The 19021-nt window shown below is 43.7% G+C and overlaps 1 protein-coding gene across 2 annotated transcripts; it reads left to right on the top strand.

Annotated features, from left to right (window-relative positions):
* The first annotated feature begins 3153 nt into the window (after positions 1 to 3153).
* LOC120054045 lies at positions 3154 to 16563 on the top strand. Of its 2 annotated transcripts, XM_039001411.1 has the most exons (13): positions 3154 to 3678; positions 5051 to 5144; positions 5233 to 5320; positions 5642 to 5993; positions 6198 to 6291; positions 6582 to 6669; positions 6861 to 7185; positions 14076 to 14169; positions 14272 to 14359; positions 14530 to 14854; positions 15012 to 15105; positions 15199 to 15286; positions 15469 to 16563. In XM_039001411.1, the coding sequence occupies exons 1-13, from the start codon at positions 3627 to 3629 to the stop codon at positions 16075 to 16077; spliced, it is 2391 nt and encodes a 796-aa protein (XP_038857339.1). In that variant the 5' UTR covers positions 3154 to 3626; the 3' UTR covers positions 16078 to 16563. The 2 variants fall into 2 exon arrangements, with proteins under 2 accessions (XP_038857339.1, XP_038857340.1); XM_039001412.1 differs by lacking the exon at positions 5051 to 5144 and having other exon boundaries at positions 15469 to 16562.
* The last annotated feature ends 2458 nt before the right edge of the window (positions 16564 to 19021 follow it).

Genomic DNA, 19021 nt, shown 5'->3' with positions numbered 1-19021 from the left:
GCTGAAATTATCTACCAAAGATAGATGGGGCTTGAAGGAGAACAACATACCACAGGACAATGGTGTGAGCATTGATAATGCACCTGTTAAAAGGTGTTTTGAATTCCATCACTCAAGAAGGTTAAAGGAAAATACAAACATCTATGTCCATGCATGGCCGTCACATCATCCACAACACTGCCAAAAAGTATGGACAGGGTTTTTCCTGAGGTGTGTAGTGTACTAAGTAGAGTAAATTTATGTATGCTTTGAATTACTTAAATTCAGTCTAATTCCAAGCAAGAACATTTATCATGGAATGATTGAGTGAAAATTGTTTGACTACAAGTTCTTTTGCAGGTGTCCAAATTTGATGTTGAGGACCTAGTCGTGGAAGTTAAAGGAAAGGTTACCTGACAGGTAAACACTTTAGCCAAAACCACCTATATTTTCATAGTTGTTGAAATACCCAACAGAGTACATTTGAATGGTTTGAAATTCACATGTTATCATCTTCCCCCGAGCAGGAAATCTCACTCAAAGCCATCAGCCCTGGGATGTAGTTAGTTACACACCCTTGGCCGAACGCGGTGATACATCTTAAACTGTAAGAAATCATTTATTTTTTAAACTGTATATATTTTTCCCGTTTACTCGCCATAAAGCTAGTTAAGGAGGCAAATTGGGTTTTTGCAGCCTGGATGGAGGGTACTTTATGTACGAGCCGGTCCACAAGTGGATTACCTCGAATGCACACCAAGTTCAGACGATACTGATACTCCTGACCGGCTGCCTAGACTACATATTGTTTTTTCACCGACATCCGATAGCAAGGGCTAAATGTTTCGTGTCCCTATATTAACAGGGGGCGTAGGACGGACCGTCTAACGAAACCACCTACAAAATGTTCATTCTTGTCCCGACGATCCTCTCTTTGACAAAGACTGGAAAACCATCGTCGACAGAGAAATACAGAAAACAGTGTACACTCCAAATCCGACACCAGTAGACCATCCCCTCACCCGCTCTGTTAGCATTGAAGAAATCAAGACTCACCTGAAAAACAAAAAACAAAGCACCAGGGGAAGACAACATTGACAGCACACTCATCAAACAAGCACCTGATGAATACCTGCACCTCCTTTCTAACCTCTTCACAGCATGTCTCATGGAAGGCTACTTTCCCCTACCTTGGAAATCTGCAGTTGTCACAATGATCCACAAACCTGGCAAAGACCCATACAACGTCACAAGTTATAGACCAATCAGCCTCCTCAGTCATGTCGGGAAGCTGTTTGAGAGAGTACTCACCCAAAGACTAAGCAGCCACACTAAGGAAATGGGCCTCCTTGGAATCCACCAAGCTGGCTTCAGGAAAACAAGATCAACCACCGATAACATTCTAAGACTGTCAGAGGACATCCTTCGGGAACTTCAAGAAAAAAAGAACTTACCCTGGCGGTTTTCTTTGATATAGAGAAAGCATTTGACAAGATGTGGCACAATGGACTATGTTACTGGCTTGCAGACTCCAATCTCAAACTACCGCTCTCCATCAGAAACATCATCACTAGCTTTCTCCACAACCGTACAATTAAAGTGAAGGTCTCCACAGCAATATCCTCACCATTCACCCCTGAAGCAGGTGTCCCACAGGGGGCAGTTCTAAGCCCGCTACTTTTTCTACTCTACATATCAGATATTTACTACCCTCCACCCACCATAGGTCAAGTCTCACAGTTTGCCGATGACCTCTGCTACTGGTCCAGCTCCAAATGTCCTCAACTCGCTGCAAAAAAACTCCAGAAGTCTATTGAAATGATCGAGACGTGGTCTAACATGTGGCGAATAAAATTGAACCCACAAAAGACCCAATGTGTCCTCTTCACAAGAAGCACCAGCAAAAAGACCAGGAAACCCATAGATCTCAAACTCTACGGTGAAACAATAAAAGTAGAAAAAGAAGCAAAATTCCTTGGAGTCACCTTCCAGAAGAACATGCACTGGACAATCCATATAGCGAACATAGAGAGAGAGGGGCGAAAAAGACTAAACCACCTAAAAACGCTGTGCGGAAGAAAATATGGAGCCTCACCCCAGACAGTGCTGAAAGTCTACATCAGCTACATCCGATCCCTCTTTGAATACGCCCTACCAGCCTGGATAACAGCTTCACCGCAGCAGATGAATCGGCTACAAATAGTCCAAAACATGGCAATAAAAATGGCTTACAGACTACCAAGATACATCAGCAATCACTACGCTAACAGCATATCTGGACTGACATCAATCAACAACAGACAGTCAATCATTGGTCAGAAGTTCATCAACAGATCCACTCACAACCCATCATTGAAGGAAGCCGTGGGACAGGCCAAATGGACCACAGATACACCCATGTCCATAATGCTGAAACTGACCTAGAAGAGAAAAAATACAAAAAATAAAATAAAAATACAAAAATACAATCAATCGTGTGTGTATGAAAATGTGTAGATATGTGAATGCACTCCTTAGCGCCCCCACCCCTCTCCCCCTGCACAGTTGTGAGCTATACTTTTAATGAAGTTTTTATCTTTTTTATTTTTACTCTCCATTTTTTCATGCCGGGGAAAGAAATGGGCGAAACTAATCTACGCCCGTTCTGATTAAAACCTTAGGGCATCTAGCCTCGGGGGATGCCTTGCTTGACCACACCCTCCTTCCTTGCTCCTGGCCTGCCCTGCCTCTTCCACCAATCCAATTGTTTCTTATGGACAGAAAAGAGCAGAAGCTCTGAGCTGTCTCATCAGGTCCATTGTCTACTAGCGTGGTCCTTAACGTCTTTCAGGTGGCTAGCTACTGTTAGTCGTTAGCTATATTTTAAGATTGAGTTGAAAGAAGTATTGTAAACCGCATTGACAATTAGTACAGAAAATGTTTCCGTTAACACAAACTGAAAAGATTTTCTTATCCTCGGAATATGCTAGATTTGTTGTTGTTGAAAAAGCTAGCTTGTTCTCAAACAACGATGAAGCGATGTGTCGACCTCACGGTTGTGGAAGTGGGAACAAACGTTTGGTTCCTGATGCCGTTGTTGTACCCCATGCTACAGGGTTACGCCACAGGAAAAAACCAATCATATTCGTTGAAATACATGACACTCCTCCCCCGGATCGTAATAGGGTGCACCCTTCTTGGATCGTGCACAACCCTAACCAGATAGGAATACAGAAGAAAAACTGCACAACAACTTTTGATAAATTTGAGTGTTTTCTGAGTAACCCTTTCACTTTGGTACCAACTCGAAATATTTAAAACAGACGAATTTACTGGGTGTTGAAAATAGGAAATTTGTTTTGACTTATCCTCCTAGGTGGTTGGGTTGTCGTAACTAGCTACTTGATACCAAACGTTAGCTGCTAGCTAGCTAAACAACTAATCAAGGGCTGGCAAATCCTACATTCTTTTTTGGCAAATTGCCCCATACATTTGAGAAATAACCATTTCCTGAAGAGGAAAAATACCAACTATCAAACTTAAGGAGCTGGTGGATGCTGGATAACTAACTACCACTGCCTACTAAGCTATTTTTATCCTCCTGGATGGAAAGCTTGTGTGCATGAGCACGCTTCCTTCCTGTACGTTCTATTCTCTAGCTGGTGCAAATGGAGTCAACGATGGACCCAACGCCTAATGTCACAGATAACTTGTATAAAAGTAAGTAGTAAATGTTATTAGCTAATTTCTTTCGTCTCATTTAGTTACCTACCATAAGGTAAATTGTCGCATGCAACTGCAGGCTGTTGTGCTAGTGAAGTCATTTATTGAATGGGTTGTTTTTATCCCCTCTGCTTCCGTTGTAGCGATACACAACATGGCCAAAAGTACGTGGACACCCCTTCAAATTAGTGGATTTGGCTATTTCATCCACACCCGTTGCTGACAGGTGTTTAAAATCGAGCACACAGCCATACAATCTCCATAGACAAACATTGGCAGTAGAATGACTTTCAACGTGGCACCGTCATAGGATACCACCTCTCCAACAAGTCATTTTGTCAAATTTCTGCCCCAGTCAACTGTAAGTGCTGTTATTGTGAAGTGGCTCAGCCGCAAAGTGGTAGGTCACACAACGGGGCCGCCGAGTGCTGTAGTGCGTAAAAATCGTTTGCCCTCTATTGCAACACTCACTACCGATTTCCAAACTGCCTCTTGAAGCAACGTTTGCACAAGAACTAGAGCTGTTCATTGGGAGCTTCATGAAATGGGTTTCCATGGCCAAGCAGCCACACACACAAGCCTAAGATCACCATATGCAATGCCAAGCATCGGCTGGAGTGGTGTAAAGCTTTCCGCCATTAGCTTGGAGTAGTGGAAATGCGTTCTCTGGATTGATGAATCACGCTTCACCATCAGGCAGACCAACGGACGAAGCTGGGTTTGCAGATGCCAATAGAACCTACCTGCCCAAATGCATAGTGCCAACTGTAAAGTTTGGGGGAGGAGGAATAATGGTCTGGGGCTGTTTTTTTTATGGTTCCGGCTAGGCCCCATAGTTCCGGTGAAGGGAAATCTTAACGCTACAGCATAAATTACATTCTTGACGATTTTGTGCTTTGAAATTTGTGGCAACAGTTTGGGGAAGGTCCTTTCCTGTTTCAGCATGACAATGCCCCCGTGCACAAGCAAGGTCCATACAGAAATGCTTTGTCAAAATCGGTGTGGAAGAACTTGACTGGTCTGCAAAGAGTCCTGACCTCAACCCCATCGAACACCCTTGGGATGAATTGGAACGCCGACTGTGAGCCAGGCCTAATCGCCCAACATCGGTGCCCAACTTTACTAATGCTCTTGTGGCTGAATGGAAGCAAGTCCCCGTAGCAATGTAACAACATCTAATGGAACGCCTTCCCAGAAGAGTGGAGGCTGTTATAGCAGCAAAGGGGGACCAGCTCCATATTAATGCCCATGATTTTGGAATGAGATGTTTGACTTTCAGGTGTCCACTTACTTTTTGCCATGTAGTGTATCTAGTTGCAGCAAGCTATGGACTATTAGGTGATTACAATCCAATGTGTTTTGTTTACAGTGACTGAAGAGGACGTCAAGAGGTTAATAGAACTGCGTTCCTCCAATGAGGCTCTTTTCACAGGAAAAAGAAATGCTGCCAAGGTTGCCTGGAAGTATGTGAGGGTTGTCATATGTATGAAATTGTATACACCAGTATACCACAATCAGGGTTGTAACTGTTTTCTATCTTTAACTGTGCAGTGCAATTCTAAAGGGATTAGGTCTTGAGGGAAAGCTGACAGCTGACCAGATTGCCAAAAAGTGGGAAAATCTGAAGACTAGATACAAGGTAAAGTGTGTGTGCACTTGGAATAATGAAGTTGGGTGTTTACTGATATTGTAAATATTTACTGATCATGTCGTCAAAACAAAAAAGCTTCATCCCAGCAGAGGAGGCTGGTGGGAAGAGCTATAGGAGGACATGCTGATTGTAATGGCTGGAATGGAATTAATGGAACAGAGTCAAATGTGTGGTTTCCATATGTTTGATACCGTTCCATGAATTCCATTCCAGCCAATTACAATGATCCTGTCCTCTTATAGCTCCTCCTACCAGCCTCCTCTGCATCCCAGTCATAGTCCCACTTCTGTATTTGTCTTTTTCCTTTAGGATTTAAAATACCCTTTTCTTGGCAAGGACACTGTTTCTACTAGCATAGCCTCCTGGCCATGGTTCCAACTTATGGATGAGGCCATGGAAGGACGCCTCTTCAACAGCGCCCACGTTTTGGCGGTGGAATCTTTGTGTGGTGAGGATCCAGGTGCTCCCTCGCCATTAACCAACGAGAGAGAACAGGGGACCGAGGGTGCTGACATTTTGGAGTTCTTGATCAAAACGGAGATGGAGGACAGTGCAGGGACAGGGAATTTGGAAAACAATGCAACAGTTAACACTGATGCAACTCAGACTGGGGCCCCTACTACTATGGGCTGGCGAAGAATGTCAGAATGCTCATATAAAAGTAAGTGAGCTGAGCATACTCTGTGATTGTGTTGATAGGTTGACAGTTAATGATTTATTCAACCTTTATTTGTCCAGGAGGTCTGTCTAGAGTCTAGGTCTTTAGTAATTGTAGTTATTGATTGTTAGCAAGCTTGCTGCAAAAATAGTGTTACTTGATACAAAGTAATCATTCATATTACTGACATAGTTTTTTGCTCAACAGTGACAGAGCAGGAGACGGAGAGAATGATAAAGCTGCGTGCTGTGAATGAGGCCCTCTTCACAGGCAGAAAACATACTGCGAAGCCAGCCTGGAGGTGAATATGTCTGGGATGGACAGATGCAGACCATATTATTGCCCAGCAAATTCTGTTATTGTCTGTCCCTAATCCACCCCTAGCTCTTTCACACTTACATATGTCTAAAGGGACTGGACAGGCTAGCTAGGAAGACATTTTTACCTATCAGAAGGCAAAATGGAGCTATTACCCTATTGCTTACACCTATTTGATAATTTCAGATTTCGTTTAGTGTCTTAACTGAGAATTGTTTTGCAAATTATTGTCTCAAGTTAACCATTGTTGTTTGTCTCCATGTTTTCCTGCAGAGCTATTTTGAATGTGTTGGGTCTTCAGGGAAAGGTGACTACTGACCAGCTAGCCAAAAAGTGGGATAATCTCAAGAGGCGATATAAGGTAGTGTGAGAGAGTGATGGCAGTACTCAACTAGTGCATTTGTGTATGTAACTTGTATTAGTGAACTTTCTCCTAATCTCTTGAAGTTATTATTGATTCACAATGTATCTCGCATCACGTCCTGCACAAATCTCCTCGCAAATTCCACTCCACACTGCTCTGTCCACTGTGTTGTTCCTCTTTTGGCGCAGGAGTTGAAATGTCCAGCCCGCGGCATGGAGAGCAACCCAAATTCCTGGCCCTGGTTCTACCGCATGAATGATGCTGTCGAGGGGCGTTTCGCCGGCTGCGCCCCCATCCTGACGCCAGTAGTAGAGGAGGGTGATGAGGAGTTTGAGCCCTCTCCACCACCAAGGAAGAGGGCTCGTCGCACACCAGGGAGGGGGGGGATGTCGGAGTTCTTGACAGAGTCAGAAATGGATGAGCTTGTAGAAACGGAGGATAGGAACGGTGCAGCCATGTTCCCAGGGGCCGCCATAGGGGAGTATCACAGGACCACGGAATTCTCATATAAGCGTAAGTGATGTTTTGCCTTTTTTAAAGGGATGATTTGCTCAAAATACAATATGACTGTACAAAATCAATATGATTTCCCACTTAGGCTGGTATTGGTTGACCCAGACAGTTTTTAAAGTGCATGTTTGAGTTATTTAGTTACGTTCACCATCTTGTGACCCTAACACGGAACCCAAGCGTGTGCGCCATCGTGCATAAATTTATTTTGTCCCCCTACACCAAACGCGATCACGACACGCAGGTTAAAATATCAAAACAAACTCTGAACCAATGACATTAATTTGAGGATAGGTCGAAAAGCATTAAACATGTATGGCAATTTAGCTAGTTAGCTTGCACTTGCTAGCTAATTTGTCCTATTTAGCTAGATTGCTGTTGCTAGCTAATTTGTCCTGGGACATAAACATTGAGTTGTTATTTTACCTGAAATGCACAAGGTCATCTACTCTGACAATTAATCCACACAGCAGGTACCCACGTGCCATCTCCTCATTGGTTATACCCCCGTGGGTGATTGAAAGACGAACTGTTTTGCCGGTTGTCGTGGTAATACTATGAAAGTTTAGATGCCGATCACCATATAAGTTCAAAGATGAAAAAGCCTGGAAGGAGCAGAGATGACTAGAAACGATTCGGTTGGCCGTTTTATGTGTGGATTAATTGTCGGAGTAGAGGACCTTGTGCATTTCAGGTAAAATAACAACTCAATGTTTATATAAACTAACGACAGTCCGTTAGTTTACTACCGCAAACTCTGAACATTTTCATCTGGATCTTTGCAACTAGCTAAACGCAATCCCGGGTGATCACTCCTGGCTAGCGTTTCCATCCCGGAGCAAGCACCAATTAGCCTGAAGCTAGCCTGGCCAGGGCTCCTGTGCTACCACCGAAGCCCACTCCTGGGCTACAATATCCGGACCCCGTCTACTTCCGGTACGGGGCACAGAACCCCGCCGATCCTCTACGACTGGAATACCGACATAATCTGCCCGAGGACTCCAACAGGCCCCTCAGGCGCGACGCCCGCTGAAGGCCCATTCTAACCTGCTAGGCCTGCTAGCTACCTGGCGCTACCTGGAACCCTACTAATTCCACGACTGGTCTATCGATGTCACCGCACGAAGAGGCAAAAACAGACTTACCCCCATCGCGACGTCCCCCAAAGGCTAACTTGCTAGCCCCGGTCTGCTAACTGCTAGCTTGCCTGCCCTGGTTTGCTAACTGCTAGCTTGCCTGCCCCGGTCTGCTAACTGCTTGCTTGCTAACCCGGTCTGCTAACTGCTAGCTTGCCAGCCCCGGTCTGCTGTTAGCTTGTTTAGCCCCGGCCTACTAACTGTTAGCTTGTTAGCATTGACCTGCTAACTGTCTGAATCGCCGTGTCCCCAGTCAGCCCAACCACTCACTGGACCCATATGTTCACTTGGCTACGCATGCCTCTCTCTAATATCAATATGCCTCGTCCATTACTGTCCTGGTTAGTGATTACTGTCTTATTTCACTGTAGCGCCTCTAGCCCTGCTCAATATGCCTTAACCAACCATGTTGTTCCACCTCCTACATATGCAATGACATCACCTGGTTTAAACGTCTCTAGAGACTATATCTCTCATCATTACTCAATGCCTAAGTTTACCTCCAATGTACTCACATCCTACCTTACCTTTGTCTGTACACTATGCCTTGAATCTATGCTATCGAGCCCAGAAACCTGCTCCTTTTGCTCTCTGTTCCGAACGTGCTAGACGGCCAGTTCGTATAGCATTTAGCCGTACCCTTATCCTACTTCTCCTCTGTTCCTCTAGTGATGTAGAAGTTAATCCAGGTCCTGCAGTGCCTAGACCCACTCCCACTCCCCAGGTGCTCTCATTTGTTGACTTCTGTAACCGTAAAAGCCTTGGTTTCATGCATGTTAACATTAGAAGCCTACTCCCTAAGTTTGTTTTACTCACTGCTTTAGCACACTCTGCCAACCCGGATGTCTTAGCCGTGTCTGAATCCTGGCTTAGGAAAAACACTGCAATCTCCATCGCTAACTATAACATTTTCCGCCAAGATAGAACTGCCAAAGGGGGCGGTGTTGCAATCTACTGCAAAGATAGCCTGCAGAGTTCTGTATTACTATCCAAGTCTGTACCCAAACAATTCGAGCTTCTACTTCTAAAAATTCACCTTTCCAGAAACAAGTCTCTCACTGTTGCCGCTTGCTATAGACCTCCCTCTGCCCCCAGCTGTGCCCTCGATACCATATGTGAATTGATTGCCCCCCATCTATCTTCTGAGCTCGTGCTACTAGGTGACCTAAACTGGGACATGCTTAACACCCCGGCCATCCTACAATCTAAGCTTGATGCCCTCAATCTCACACACATTATCAATGAACCTACCAGGTACAACTTCAAATCCGTAAACACGGGCACCCTCATAGATGTCATCCTAACTAACTCGCCCTCCAAATACACCTCTGCTGTTTTCAATCAAGATCTCAGCGATCACTGCCTCATTGCCTGCATCCATAATGGGTCTGCGACCAAACGACCACCCCTCATCACTGTCAAACGCTCCCTAAAACACTTCTGCGAGCAGGCCTTTCTAATCGACCTGGCCGGGGTATCCTGGAATGACATTGACCTCATCCCGTCAGTAGAGGATGCCTGGTTATTCTTTAAAAGTGCCTTCCTCACCATCTTAAATAAGCATGCCCCATTCAATTTTTTTTTAAACTAGGAATAGATATAGTCCTTGGTTCACTCCAGACCTGTCTGCCCTTGACCAGCACAAAAACATCCTGTGGCGTTCTGCATTAGCATTGAATAGCCCCCGTGATATGCAACTTTTCAGGGAAGTTAGGAACCAATATACACAGGCAGTTAGGAAAGCTAAGGCTAGCTTTTTCAAACAGAAATCTGCATCCTGCAGTACTAACTCAAAAAAATTCTGGGACACTGTAAAGTCCATGGAGAATAAGAGCACCTCCTCCCAGCTGCCCACTGCTCTGAGGCTAGGAAACACTGTCACCACCGGTAAATCCACTATAATTGAGTATTTCAATAAGCATTTCTCTACGGCTGGCCATGCTTTCCACCTGGCTACCCCTACCCCGGTCAACTGCCCGGCACCCTCCACAGCAACCCGCCAAAGCCCCCACCATTTCTCCTTCACCCAAATCCAGATAGCTGATGTTCTGAAAGAGCTGCAAAATCTCGACCCCCTACAAATCAGCCAGGCTAGACAATCTGGACCCTCTCTTTCTAAAATTATCTGCCCGATATTGTTGCAACCCCTATTACTAGCCTGTTCAACCTCTCTTTCTTATCGTCTGAGATTCCCAAAGATTAGAAATCTGCCGCGGTCATCCCCCTCTTCAAAGGGGGTGACACTCTAGACCCAAACTGCTACAGACCTATATCTATCTTTATCTATATATTTCAAAGGTCTTCGAAAGCCAAGTTAACAAACAGAATACAGACCATTTCGAATCCCACCGTACCTTCTCCGCTATGCAATCTGGTTTCAGAGTTTGGCATTGGTGCACCTCAGCCACGCTCAAGGTCCTAAACGACATCATAACCGCCATCGATAAGAGACATTACTGCGCAGCCATATTCATCAACCTGGCCAAGGCTTTTGACTCTGTCAATCACCACATTCTTATTGGCAGACTCGACAGCCTTGGTTTCTCAAATGATTGCCTCGCCTGGTTTACCAACTACTTCTCTGATAGAGTTCAGTGTGTCAAATCAGAGGGCCTGTTGTCTGGACCTCTGGCAGGCTCTATGGGGGTGCCACAGGGTTCAATCCTCGGGCCGACTCTCTTCTCTGTATACATCAATGATGTTGCTCTTGCTGCTGGTGATTCTCTGATAGACCTCTACGCAGACGACACCATTCTGTATACTTCTGGTCCCTCTTTGGACACTGTGTTAACTAACCTCCAGACGAGCTTCAATGCCATACAACTCTCCTTCCGTGGCCTCCAACTGCTCTTAAACGCAAGTAAAACTAAATGCATGCTATTCAACCGATCACTGCCCGCACCTGCTCGCCCGTCCAGCATCACTACTCTGGACGGCTCTGACTTAGAATACGTGGACAACTACAAATACCTAGGTGTCTGGTTAGACTGTAAACTTTCTCCTTCCAGACTTTACGCATCTCCAATCCAAAATTAAATCTAGAATCGGCTTCCTATATCGCAACAAAGCATCCTTCACTCATGCTGCCAAACATACCCTCGTAAAACTGACCATCCTACCGATCCTCGACTTCGGTGATGTCATCTATAAAATAGCCTCCAACACTCTACTCAACAAATTGGATGCAGTCTATCACAGTGCCATCCATTTTGTCACCAAAGCCCCATATACTACCCACTACTGCGACCTGTACGCTCTCGTTGGCTGGCCCTTGCTTCATATTCGTCGCCAAACCCACTGGCTCCAGGTCATCTACAAGACCCTGCTAGGTAAAGTCCCTCCTTATCTCAGCTCGCTGGTCACCATTGCAACACCCACCTTTAGCACGCGCTCCAGCAGGTATATCTCTCTGGTCACCCCCAAAACCAATTCCTCCTTTGGCTGCCTCTCATTCCAGTTCTCTGCTGCCAATGACTGGAACGAACTACAAAAATCTCTGAAACTGGAAACACTTATCTCCCTCACTAGCTTGAAGCACCAGCTGTCTGATCAGCTCACAGATTACTGCACCTGTACATAGCCCATCTATAGTTTAGCCCAAACAACTACCTCTTCCCCTACTGTATTTATTTATTTATTTATTTTGCTCCTTTGCACCCCATTATTTCTACTTTGCCCATTCTTCCATTGCAAATCTACCATTCCAGTGTTTTACTTGCTATATTGTATTTACCTCGCCACCATGGCCTTTTTTTGCCTTTACCTCCCTTATCTCAGCTCATTTGCTCACATTGTATATAGACTTATTTTTCTACTGTATTATTGACTGTATGTTTTGTTTATTCCATGTGTAACTCTGTGTTGTATGTGTCGAATTGCTATGCTTTATTTTGGCCAGGTCGCAGTTGTAAATGAGAACTTGTTCTCAACTAGCCTACCTGGTTAAATAAAGGTTAAATATTTTTTACTTTAAGACATGAAGGTCAGTCAATGCGGAATATGTCAAGAACTTTCAGTGTTGCTTCAAGTGCAGTCGCAAAAACCATCAAGCGCTATGATGAAACTGGCTCTCATGAGAAATGCCACAGGAAAGGAAGACCCAGAGTTACCTCTGCTGCAGAGGATGAGTTCATTAGAGTTACCAGCCTCAGAAATTGCAGCCCAAATAAATGCTTCAGAGTTCAAGTAACTGACACATCTCAACATCAACTGTTCAGAGGAGACTGCATGAATCAGGCCTTCATGTTCAAATTGCTGCAAAGAACCCATTACTAAAAAGGACACTAATAAGAAGAGACTTGCTTGGGCCAAGAAACATGAGCAATGGACATTAGACCGGTGGAAGTCTGTCCTTTGGTCTGATGAGTCCAAATTTGAGATTTTTGCAGAGTAGGTGAACGGATGATCTCCGCATGTGGGGTTCCCACCGTTAAGCATGGAGGAGAAGGTGTGGGGGTGCTTTGCTAGTGACACTCAGTGATTTCTTTAGAATTCAAGGCACACTTAACCAGCATGGCTACCACAGCATTCTGCAGCATTACGCCATCCCATTTGGTTTGCACTTAGTGGGACTATCATTTGTTTTTCAACAGGACAATGACCCAACTGTGTAAGGGCTATTTGACCAAGATGGAGCGCTGCATCAGTTGACCTGACTTCCACAATCACCCGACCTCAACCCAATTGAGATGGTTTGGGATGAGTTGGACCGCAGAGTGAAGGACAAGCAGGCAACAAGTGCCCAGATTATTGGTGAACTGCTTCTAGACTGTTGGAAAAGCATTCCAGGTGAAGCTGGTTGAGAGAATGCCAAGACTGCAAAGCTGTCAAGGGAAAGGGTGGCTACTTTGAAGAATCTCAAATATAGCACTTTTGTTTGGTTACTACATGATTCCATATGTGTTATTTCATAGTTTTGATGCCTTCACTATTATTCTACAATGTAGAAAATAGTAAAAAAAAAAAAAAATGAAAGCTGGTACTTTATACATTTACACTGAGTATACAAAACATTAAGCACACCTGCTCTTTCCATGACAGACTGACCAGGTGAAAGCTATGATCCCTTATTGATGTCACTTGTTAAATCCACTTCAATCAGTGTAGATGAAGGGAGGAGACGGTTAATGGAAGATTTTTATGCCTTGAGACAATTGAGACATGGATTGTATGTGTGTGCCATTCAGAGCGTGACTCAAAATTAGGAAAGTTTTCCTAATATTTGGTATTCTCAGTGTATATTCTGGTCTCTGGTCCTGATGCAAATTTCCTGTAATATTATCCATTTTGCCATGGGGGTTTTGTTCTGTGTATTTAAATACTGTATTCTCAAAAGCTCATTCTATTGCATTTTAGTTACAGTTTAAACACCGCGTATTTATGTGTATACTGGAATCTTGACAAGGCTCACTAATATCTACTGTGTAAATTCATCCGGTGTGTGTGTGTGTGTGTGTGTGTGTGTGTGTGTGTGTGTGTGTGTGTATGCGTATAGATTGCATTTGGGTTACAGTGCTATTTGGGTTGTTAATTGGATTAATTCGGAAATGTTCTTGTTTTTGATATGTATTATTATTTGTGTACTTGATTTACATTTTACTACATTGTTAGGAGTTATTATCATAAGCATTTCGCTGCACCCACTATAACATCTGCTAAACTGTGTACGCGACTGATTAACTTTGATTTGAACAAGTTACTTCGATAACAGGTATTTGTGAAGAATAACACTAGTTGTTATACTTGCTTGCATTACAGTGACCGAGGAGGACACCAAGAGATTGATAGAGCTGCGTGCATCTAATGAGGCTCTTTTCACAGGAAAGAGAAATACTGCCAAGCCTGCATGGAGGTGAGTTGGCTTGTGTTGGAAGAAAGTATTTGGCTAAATAAAAATCTGCTATTTCCAGTCAATGTACTCGGTTTATTTTGTAAATCCCTTATTTCTCTGCAGGGCAATAGTAAAAGAGATGGGCCTCGCAGGCAAGTTGTCTGCTGATCAGGTCTCTAAAAAGTGGGACAACCTGAAGACAAAATTCAAGGTAATGTAACTAGTGTACAATCTCACCTTGTTTGTCAGAGCCTGTGTGTTTACTTTCGCATGTATGTAAACATCCATGCTTATTTGTGGTACCGGAGGATGAGTACCGGAGGATGGGTAAGTCTCTAAGTTTTATCTCCCAATAAGTTTAGATCTTCTTTTGTCCTTTAGGACTTGAAGTACCCGCCACGTGGCATGGAGAACCAGAGCAGCCCTGCCTCCTGGCCTTGGTTCCAACTTATGAACGATGCCTTCGAGGGCCGACTGGCCGGGAGAGCCCCCAAAATAACGCCTGTATGGATGAGCGAGGAAGACTACTTGTTTGTATCCTCACCGATGCCTACAGAGAGAGACCCGTGTCCCATGCCAGAGAGTAGTGGGATTTCGGAGCTGGAAGAGGCAATGGGACCAGGGGACACAGATGTGGATGGAACGGTTACGTTCATCGATGCCAGTGGAGAGGAGTGCCCCACACCTTTGGAATTCTCCTATAAAAGTCAGTACCATTCCTTCATTCTTCATGTCTCAGAATGTACTTTTTAAGGAGGATAAAATAGACTTTTAAAATGTAAAACTTCAGGAGTTAAAAATGTATGAATGTTGACAAGATATGAGGTAAACAAATATCCACTTTATTTTTGTTTTGATGACAGTGACAGAGCAGGATACGAGGAGGCTGATCAAGTTGCGGGCTGCCAATGAGGTTCTCTTCACTGGGAGGCGAAATGCTGCCAAGACTGCATGGAAGTTAGTAGGATTTAGTATGAAAATAAATGTCAACGACAAAGCAATGAAGTCAGATATGCATTATCAAAACTCATTGATCATGTTTGTGTGCAGGGCCATTTTAAAAGAGTTGGGTCTCCTGGGAAAGGTGTCAACTTACCAGGTGGCCAAGAAGTGGGACAACTTAAAGAGGAGATATAAGGTAAACGATCAAGTGTTTGCTGTTAATGTGTGCAACATGAAATAAACCAAACTGTAAGTGGATACAAATCTGAATGTCTTTAGTGAAGGACCAATCCTTCCTAATGCACATGCATTGCTCAAACACTGTAGTCTGCTCTGTGTTTGTGTTCTATAGTTTGTCCCCTGTTGTTCTCTGAACAGGACCTGAAGTACCCTCCTGTGGGCATGGAGAGCATGGCAGACAATGCTGCTTCCTGGCCATGGTTCTACCTCATGAACGAGGCCATGGAGGGCCGCCTCGCTGCCAGCGGACCTGTCCTGACCCCTATAACGGATGGCGACGACCCAAAGCCTTCCCCTTTGCAGCCCATTCAAAGTAGAGGACGCCCGTTGCTGGACAGGGGCGACACCACACTGGAGTACGACCAAGAGATGTATGCGGACCCCGCCACAGAAGAGTGCCACCGGGCCACAGCGGAGTGTGAGAGGGCCCTGAGAGAGGAGAGGTTGGGTAGGGGGCCAGCTGGTGCCACTGCTGCTCACAAGGGAGTGACACTGGAGAGAGAGTGGGAGATGGTGGAGAGGGAGAGGGCAGCGATAGAGGGGGATAGAGCGGCAGTGGACAGAGAGCGGCAGTGGCTGGAGAGCGAGAGAGCCAACTTGGCAAGAGAGAGGATGCTGTTGGAACAGGACAGGATGGTCCTGGGGAGAGAGAGAGAGGCCTTTGAGAGCCAGAGGGCAGCAGTGGTGATGAACAGCGCTACAGTGGTGCACACTGGACACATCAACCACTGTGGGATGGGGATGTAGACTGATGTTATAGACTGATTGGAAGCCAAGGACTGATCAAGAGCTTTCAAGTTACTTGGAGAACAGACTTTTCAGCATGTTTTCACCTTATTGGCTCGAGATTAATCTCTTTTTACACTATCTCTAAACTTAATGGTTTGTTCAACTAAACCAGTGAGAGATTTCAATCTGTGACACTGCTCACTTGTTTTGAATGATATTTGGAAATTTGTCTGTGTTGTCTTTCTTTTGACAGAAAAGGCTAATGATGTAAGCCTTAAAAGTTTTTGTGATTTGACTCAAAGTTATTCCAATGACCTCATACTGTCTTTTCAATCTTGGTAGCAATTACAGTATATTGTAATAAAAGAAAAATAAGCACCATAAGTGAGAGAACTGGATGCTTATAAAAGTTATAACTTTTAAAATGTCTCTGTGAAAGCTGTTTTCACTTTCAAACAATAAAAATGCTGTAAAGTACTGCTAAAAAAGTATGGAAGTAAATTATTGTTTGAAAAATCTAATCACGGTAGGGGAGAGGGTTAAGTTGAGCCATTGTTTTACATTTAGCATCACTCAGTCAAGGGAAATGTACGGTGCATTCGGAAAGTATTCAGACCCCTTGACTTTCCACATTTTGTTACGTTACAGCCTTATTCTAAAATGATGGAAAAACAATTTAATCAAATCTACACACAATACCCCATAATGACAAAGCAAAAACAGGTTTTACAATTTATTTGATAATTTATAAAAAATTAAACGGATCACATTTACATAAATATTCAGACCCTTTGCGCAGTACTTTGAAGCACCTTTGGCAGCGATTACAGCCTCAAGTCTTCTTGGGTACGACGCTACAAGCTTGGCACACTTGTATTTGGGGAGTTTCTCCCATTCTTCTCTGCAGATCCTCTCAAGCTCTGTCAGGTTGGATGGGGAGCGTTGTTGCACAGCTATTTTCAGGTCTCTCCAGAGATGTTTGATCGGGTTCAAGTCCGGGCTCTGGCTGAGCCACACAAGGACTTTCAGAGTCTTGTCCCGAAGCCACTACTGTTGTCTTGGCTGTGTGCTTAGGGTCGTTGTCCTGTTGAACCTTCGCTCCAGTCTGAGGTCCTGAGCATTCTGGAGCAGCTTTTCATCAAGGATCTCTCTGTACTTTGCGGCGTTCATCTTTCCCTTGATCCTGACTAGTCTCCCAGTCCCTGCCGCTGAAAAACATCCCCACAGCATGATCCTGACACTTTTTCCATGTACAGTGCCTGAAGAAAGTATTCATACCCCTTGACTTATTCCACATTTTGTTGTGTTACAGCCTGAATTCAAAATGGATTCAATATTTTTCTCACCTATTTATACACTATACCCAATAATGACAAAATGAAAACATGTTTTTCAACGTTTTTGCAAATGTATTAAATTAAATACAAAAATATCTAATTTACATAGGTATTCAGACCCCTGAGTCAATACATGTTAATCACCTCTGACCGCGATTACAGCTGTGAGTCTTTCTGAGTAAGTCTGTAAGAGCTTTGCACATATGGATTGTACAATATTTGCACATTCTTTTTTAAATTTCTTCAAGCTCTGTCAAGTTGGTTGTTGATCATTGGTAGACAGCCATTTTCAAGTCTTGCCATAGATTTCCCAGCCAATTTGAGTCAAAACTGTAACTACGCCACTCTGGTACATTCAATGTAGTCTTGGTAAGCAACTGCAGTGTATATTTGGCCTTGTGTTTTAGGTTATTGTCCTTAAAAACTTATTAAATTGTTTTTTTTCTCATTAATTGACACACAATGCCCCATAATGACAAAGTAAAAACAGCTTTTTAGAAATGTTAGCAAATGTATTAAAAACTGAAATATCACATTTACAAACCGTACCTACAGGGGTCTTAAAATTCTAAATCTAATGTCTAAATGATCCTTGGTATGACCATCTTAAAACAATTCAATATGTTAGCTTAGTAGAAATCCAACCCTGGGCTATAAGGGCAGGAATATGACCCTTCCATTTGAAAAGATAAATGTTTCTTCCATAGTTCAGAGAGAAATTGACAATTCATTTTACAGCGTCAGATCCTCAAAGTAACAGTATTTTAACATCTTCCAAGAATAGCTATTCATATACAATATGCAACAGAAACATGTAATTAATATGAGAATATCAGTTCAGAATCTGTAAAAGTCCCACAAATCCTCCATTATGAAATGGGCCCCTGCCCACGGGCGAGTAGCAGCATAATGGGCCATGACAGACAGAGAGGGGACAGGGGAGACTTCACCTCATACCAGCGTGGATGAAATGATGACATTACCCAGTCAAATCAAATCAAGCTTTATTTATACAGCACATTCAAGACATGGAATGCAACACAATGTGCTTCACAGGAAAAAATGAACAATCAAAATAAAAACAAATATTTACTACACAAAAAACATAAGAGGATAAAAACTAAAGAATAACAACTGAATGACTAAAAAGCACCCTGAGGAAAAGCAAAGCTAAAAAGGTGTGTTTTAAGATCTCTTTTAAATTTGTCCACAGTTTGGGCCCCCCTCAGGTTCTCTGGCAGGGTATTCTGGGGGCATAATAACTAAAGGCTGCCTCTCCATGCCTCTTGGTCCTAGGCTTTGAAGGCCAGTGACAGTAGACCTGAGGGACCTACTGGGTACATAACTTAAAAGCATGTCTGACATGTATTGTGGTGCACAATTGGGAATTGATTTAAAAACCAATATAAGAATCTTAAAATGAATTCTAAAACTCACAAGCAGCCAGTGCAGAGACCTTAAAATGGGTGTAATGTGTGCTCTCCAACTGGACTTGGTCAGTACCTGTGCTGCAGCATTCTGTATGTTTTTCAGTTGACCAATGGCTTTCTTGGGTAGACCAGACAGGTGAGCATTACAGTAGTCAAGCCTACTTCTTATAGAAGCATGGATGAGTCTTTCTGTAC

This window comes from Salvelinus namaycush, chromosome 9 (genome assembly GCF_016432855.1).
Source record: "Salvelinus namaycush isolate Seneca chromosome 9, SaNama_1.0, whole genome shotgun sequence".
Classification (NCBI taxonomy): domain Eukaryota; kingdom Metazoa; phylum Chordata; class Actinopteri; order Salmoniformes; family Salmonidae; genus Salvelinus; species Salvelinus namaycush.
The sequence above is the reverse complement of the archived record's forward strand: the minus strand, read 5'-3'. Positions and strand labels throughout refer to the sequence as shown.

Coding starts and splice junctions, on each gene's coding strand:
- LOC120054045 (XM_039001411.1), top strand. CDS start 3,627: ATGGAGTCAACGATGGACCCAACGCCTAATGTCACAGATAACTTGTAT. Junction 5,145..5,232: donor GCTGCCAAGGTTGCCTGGAA/GTATGTGAGGGT, acceptor TTAACTGTGCAG/TGCAATTCTAAAGGGATTAG. Junction 14,855..15,011: donor TTTGGAATTCTCCTATAAAA/GTCAGTACCATT, acceptor TTTTGATGACAG/TGACAGAGCAGGATACGAGG.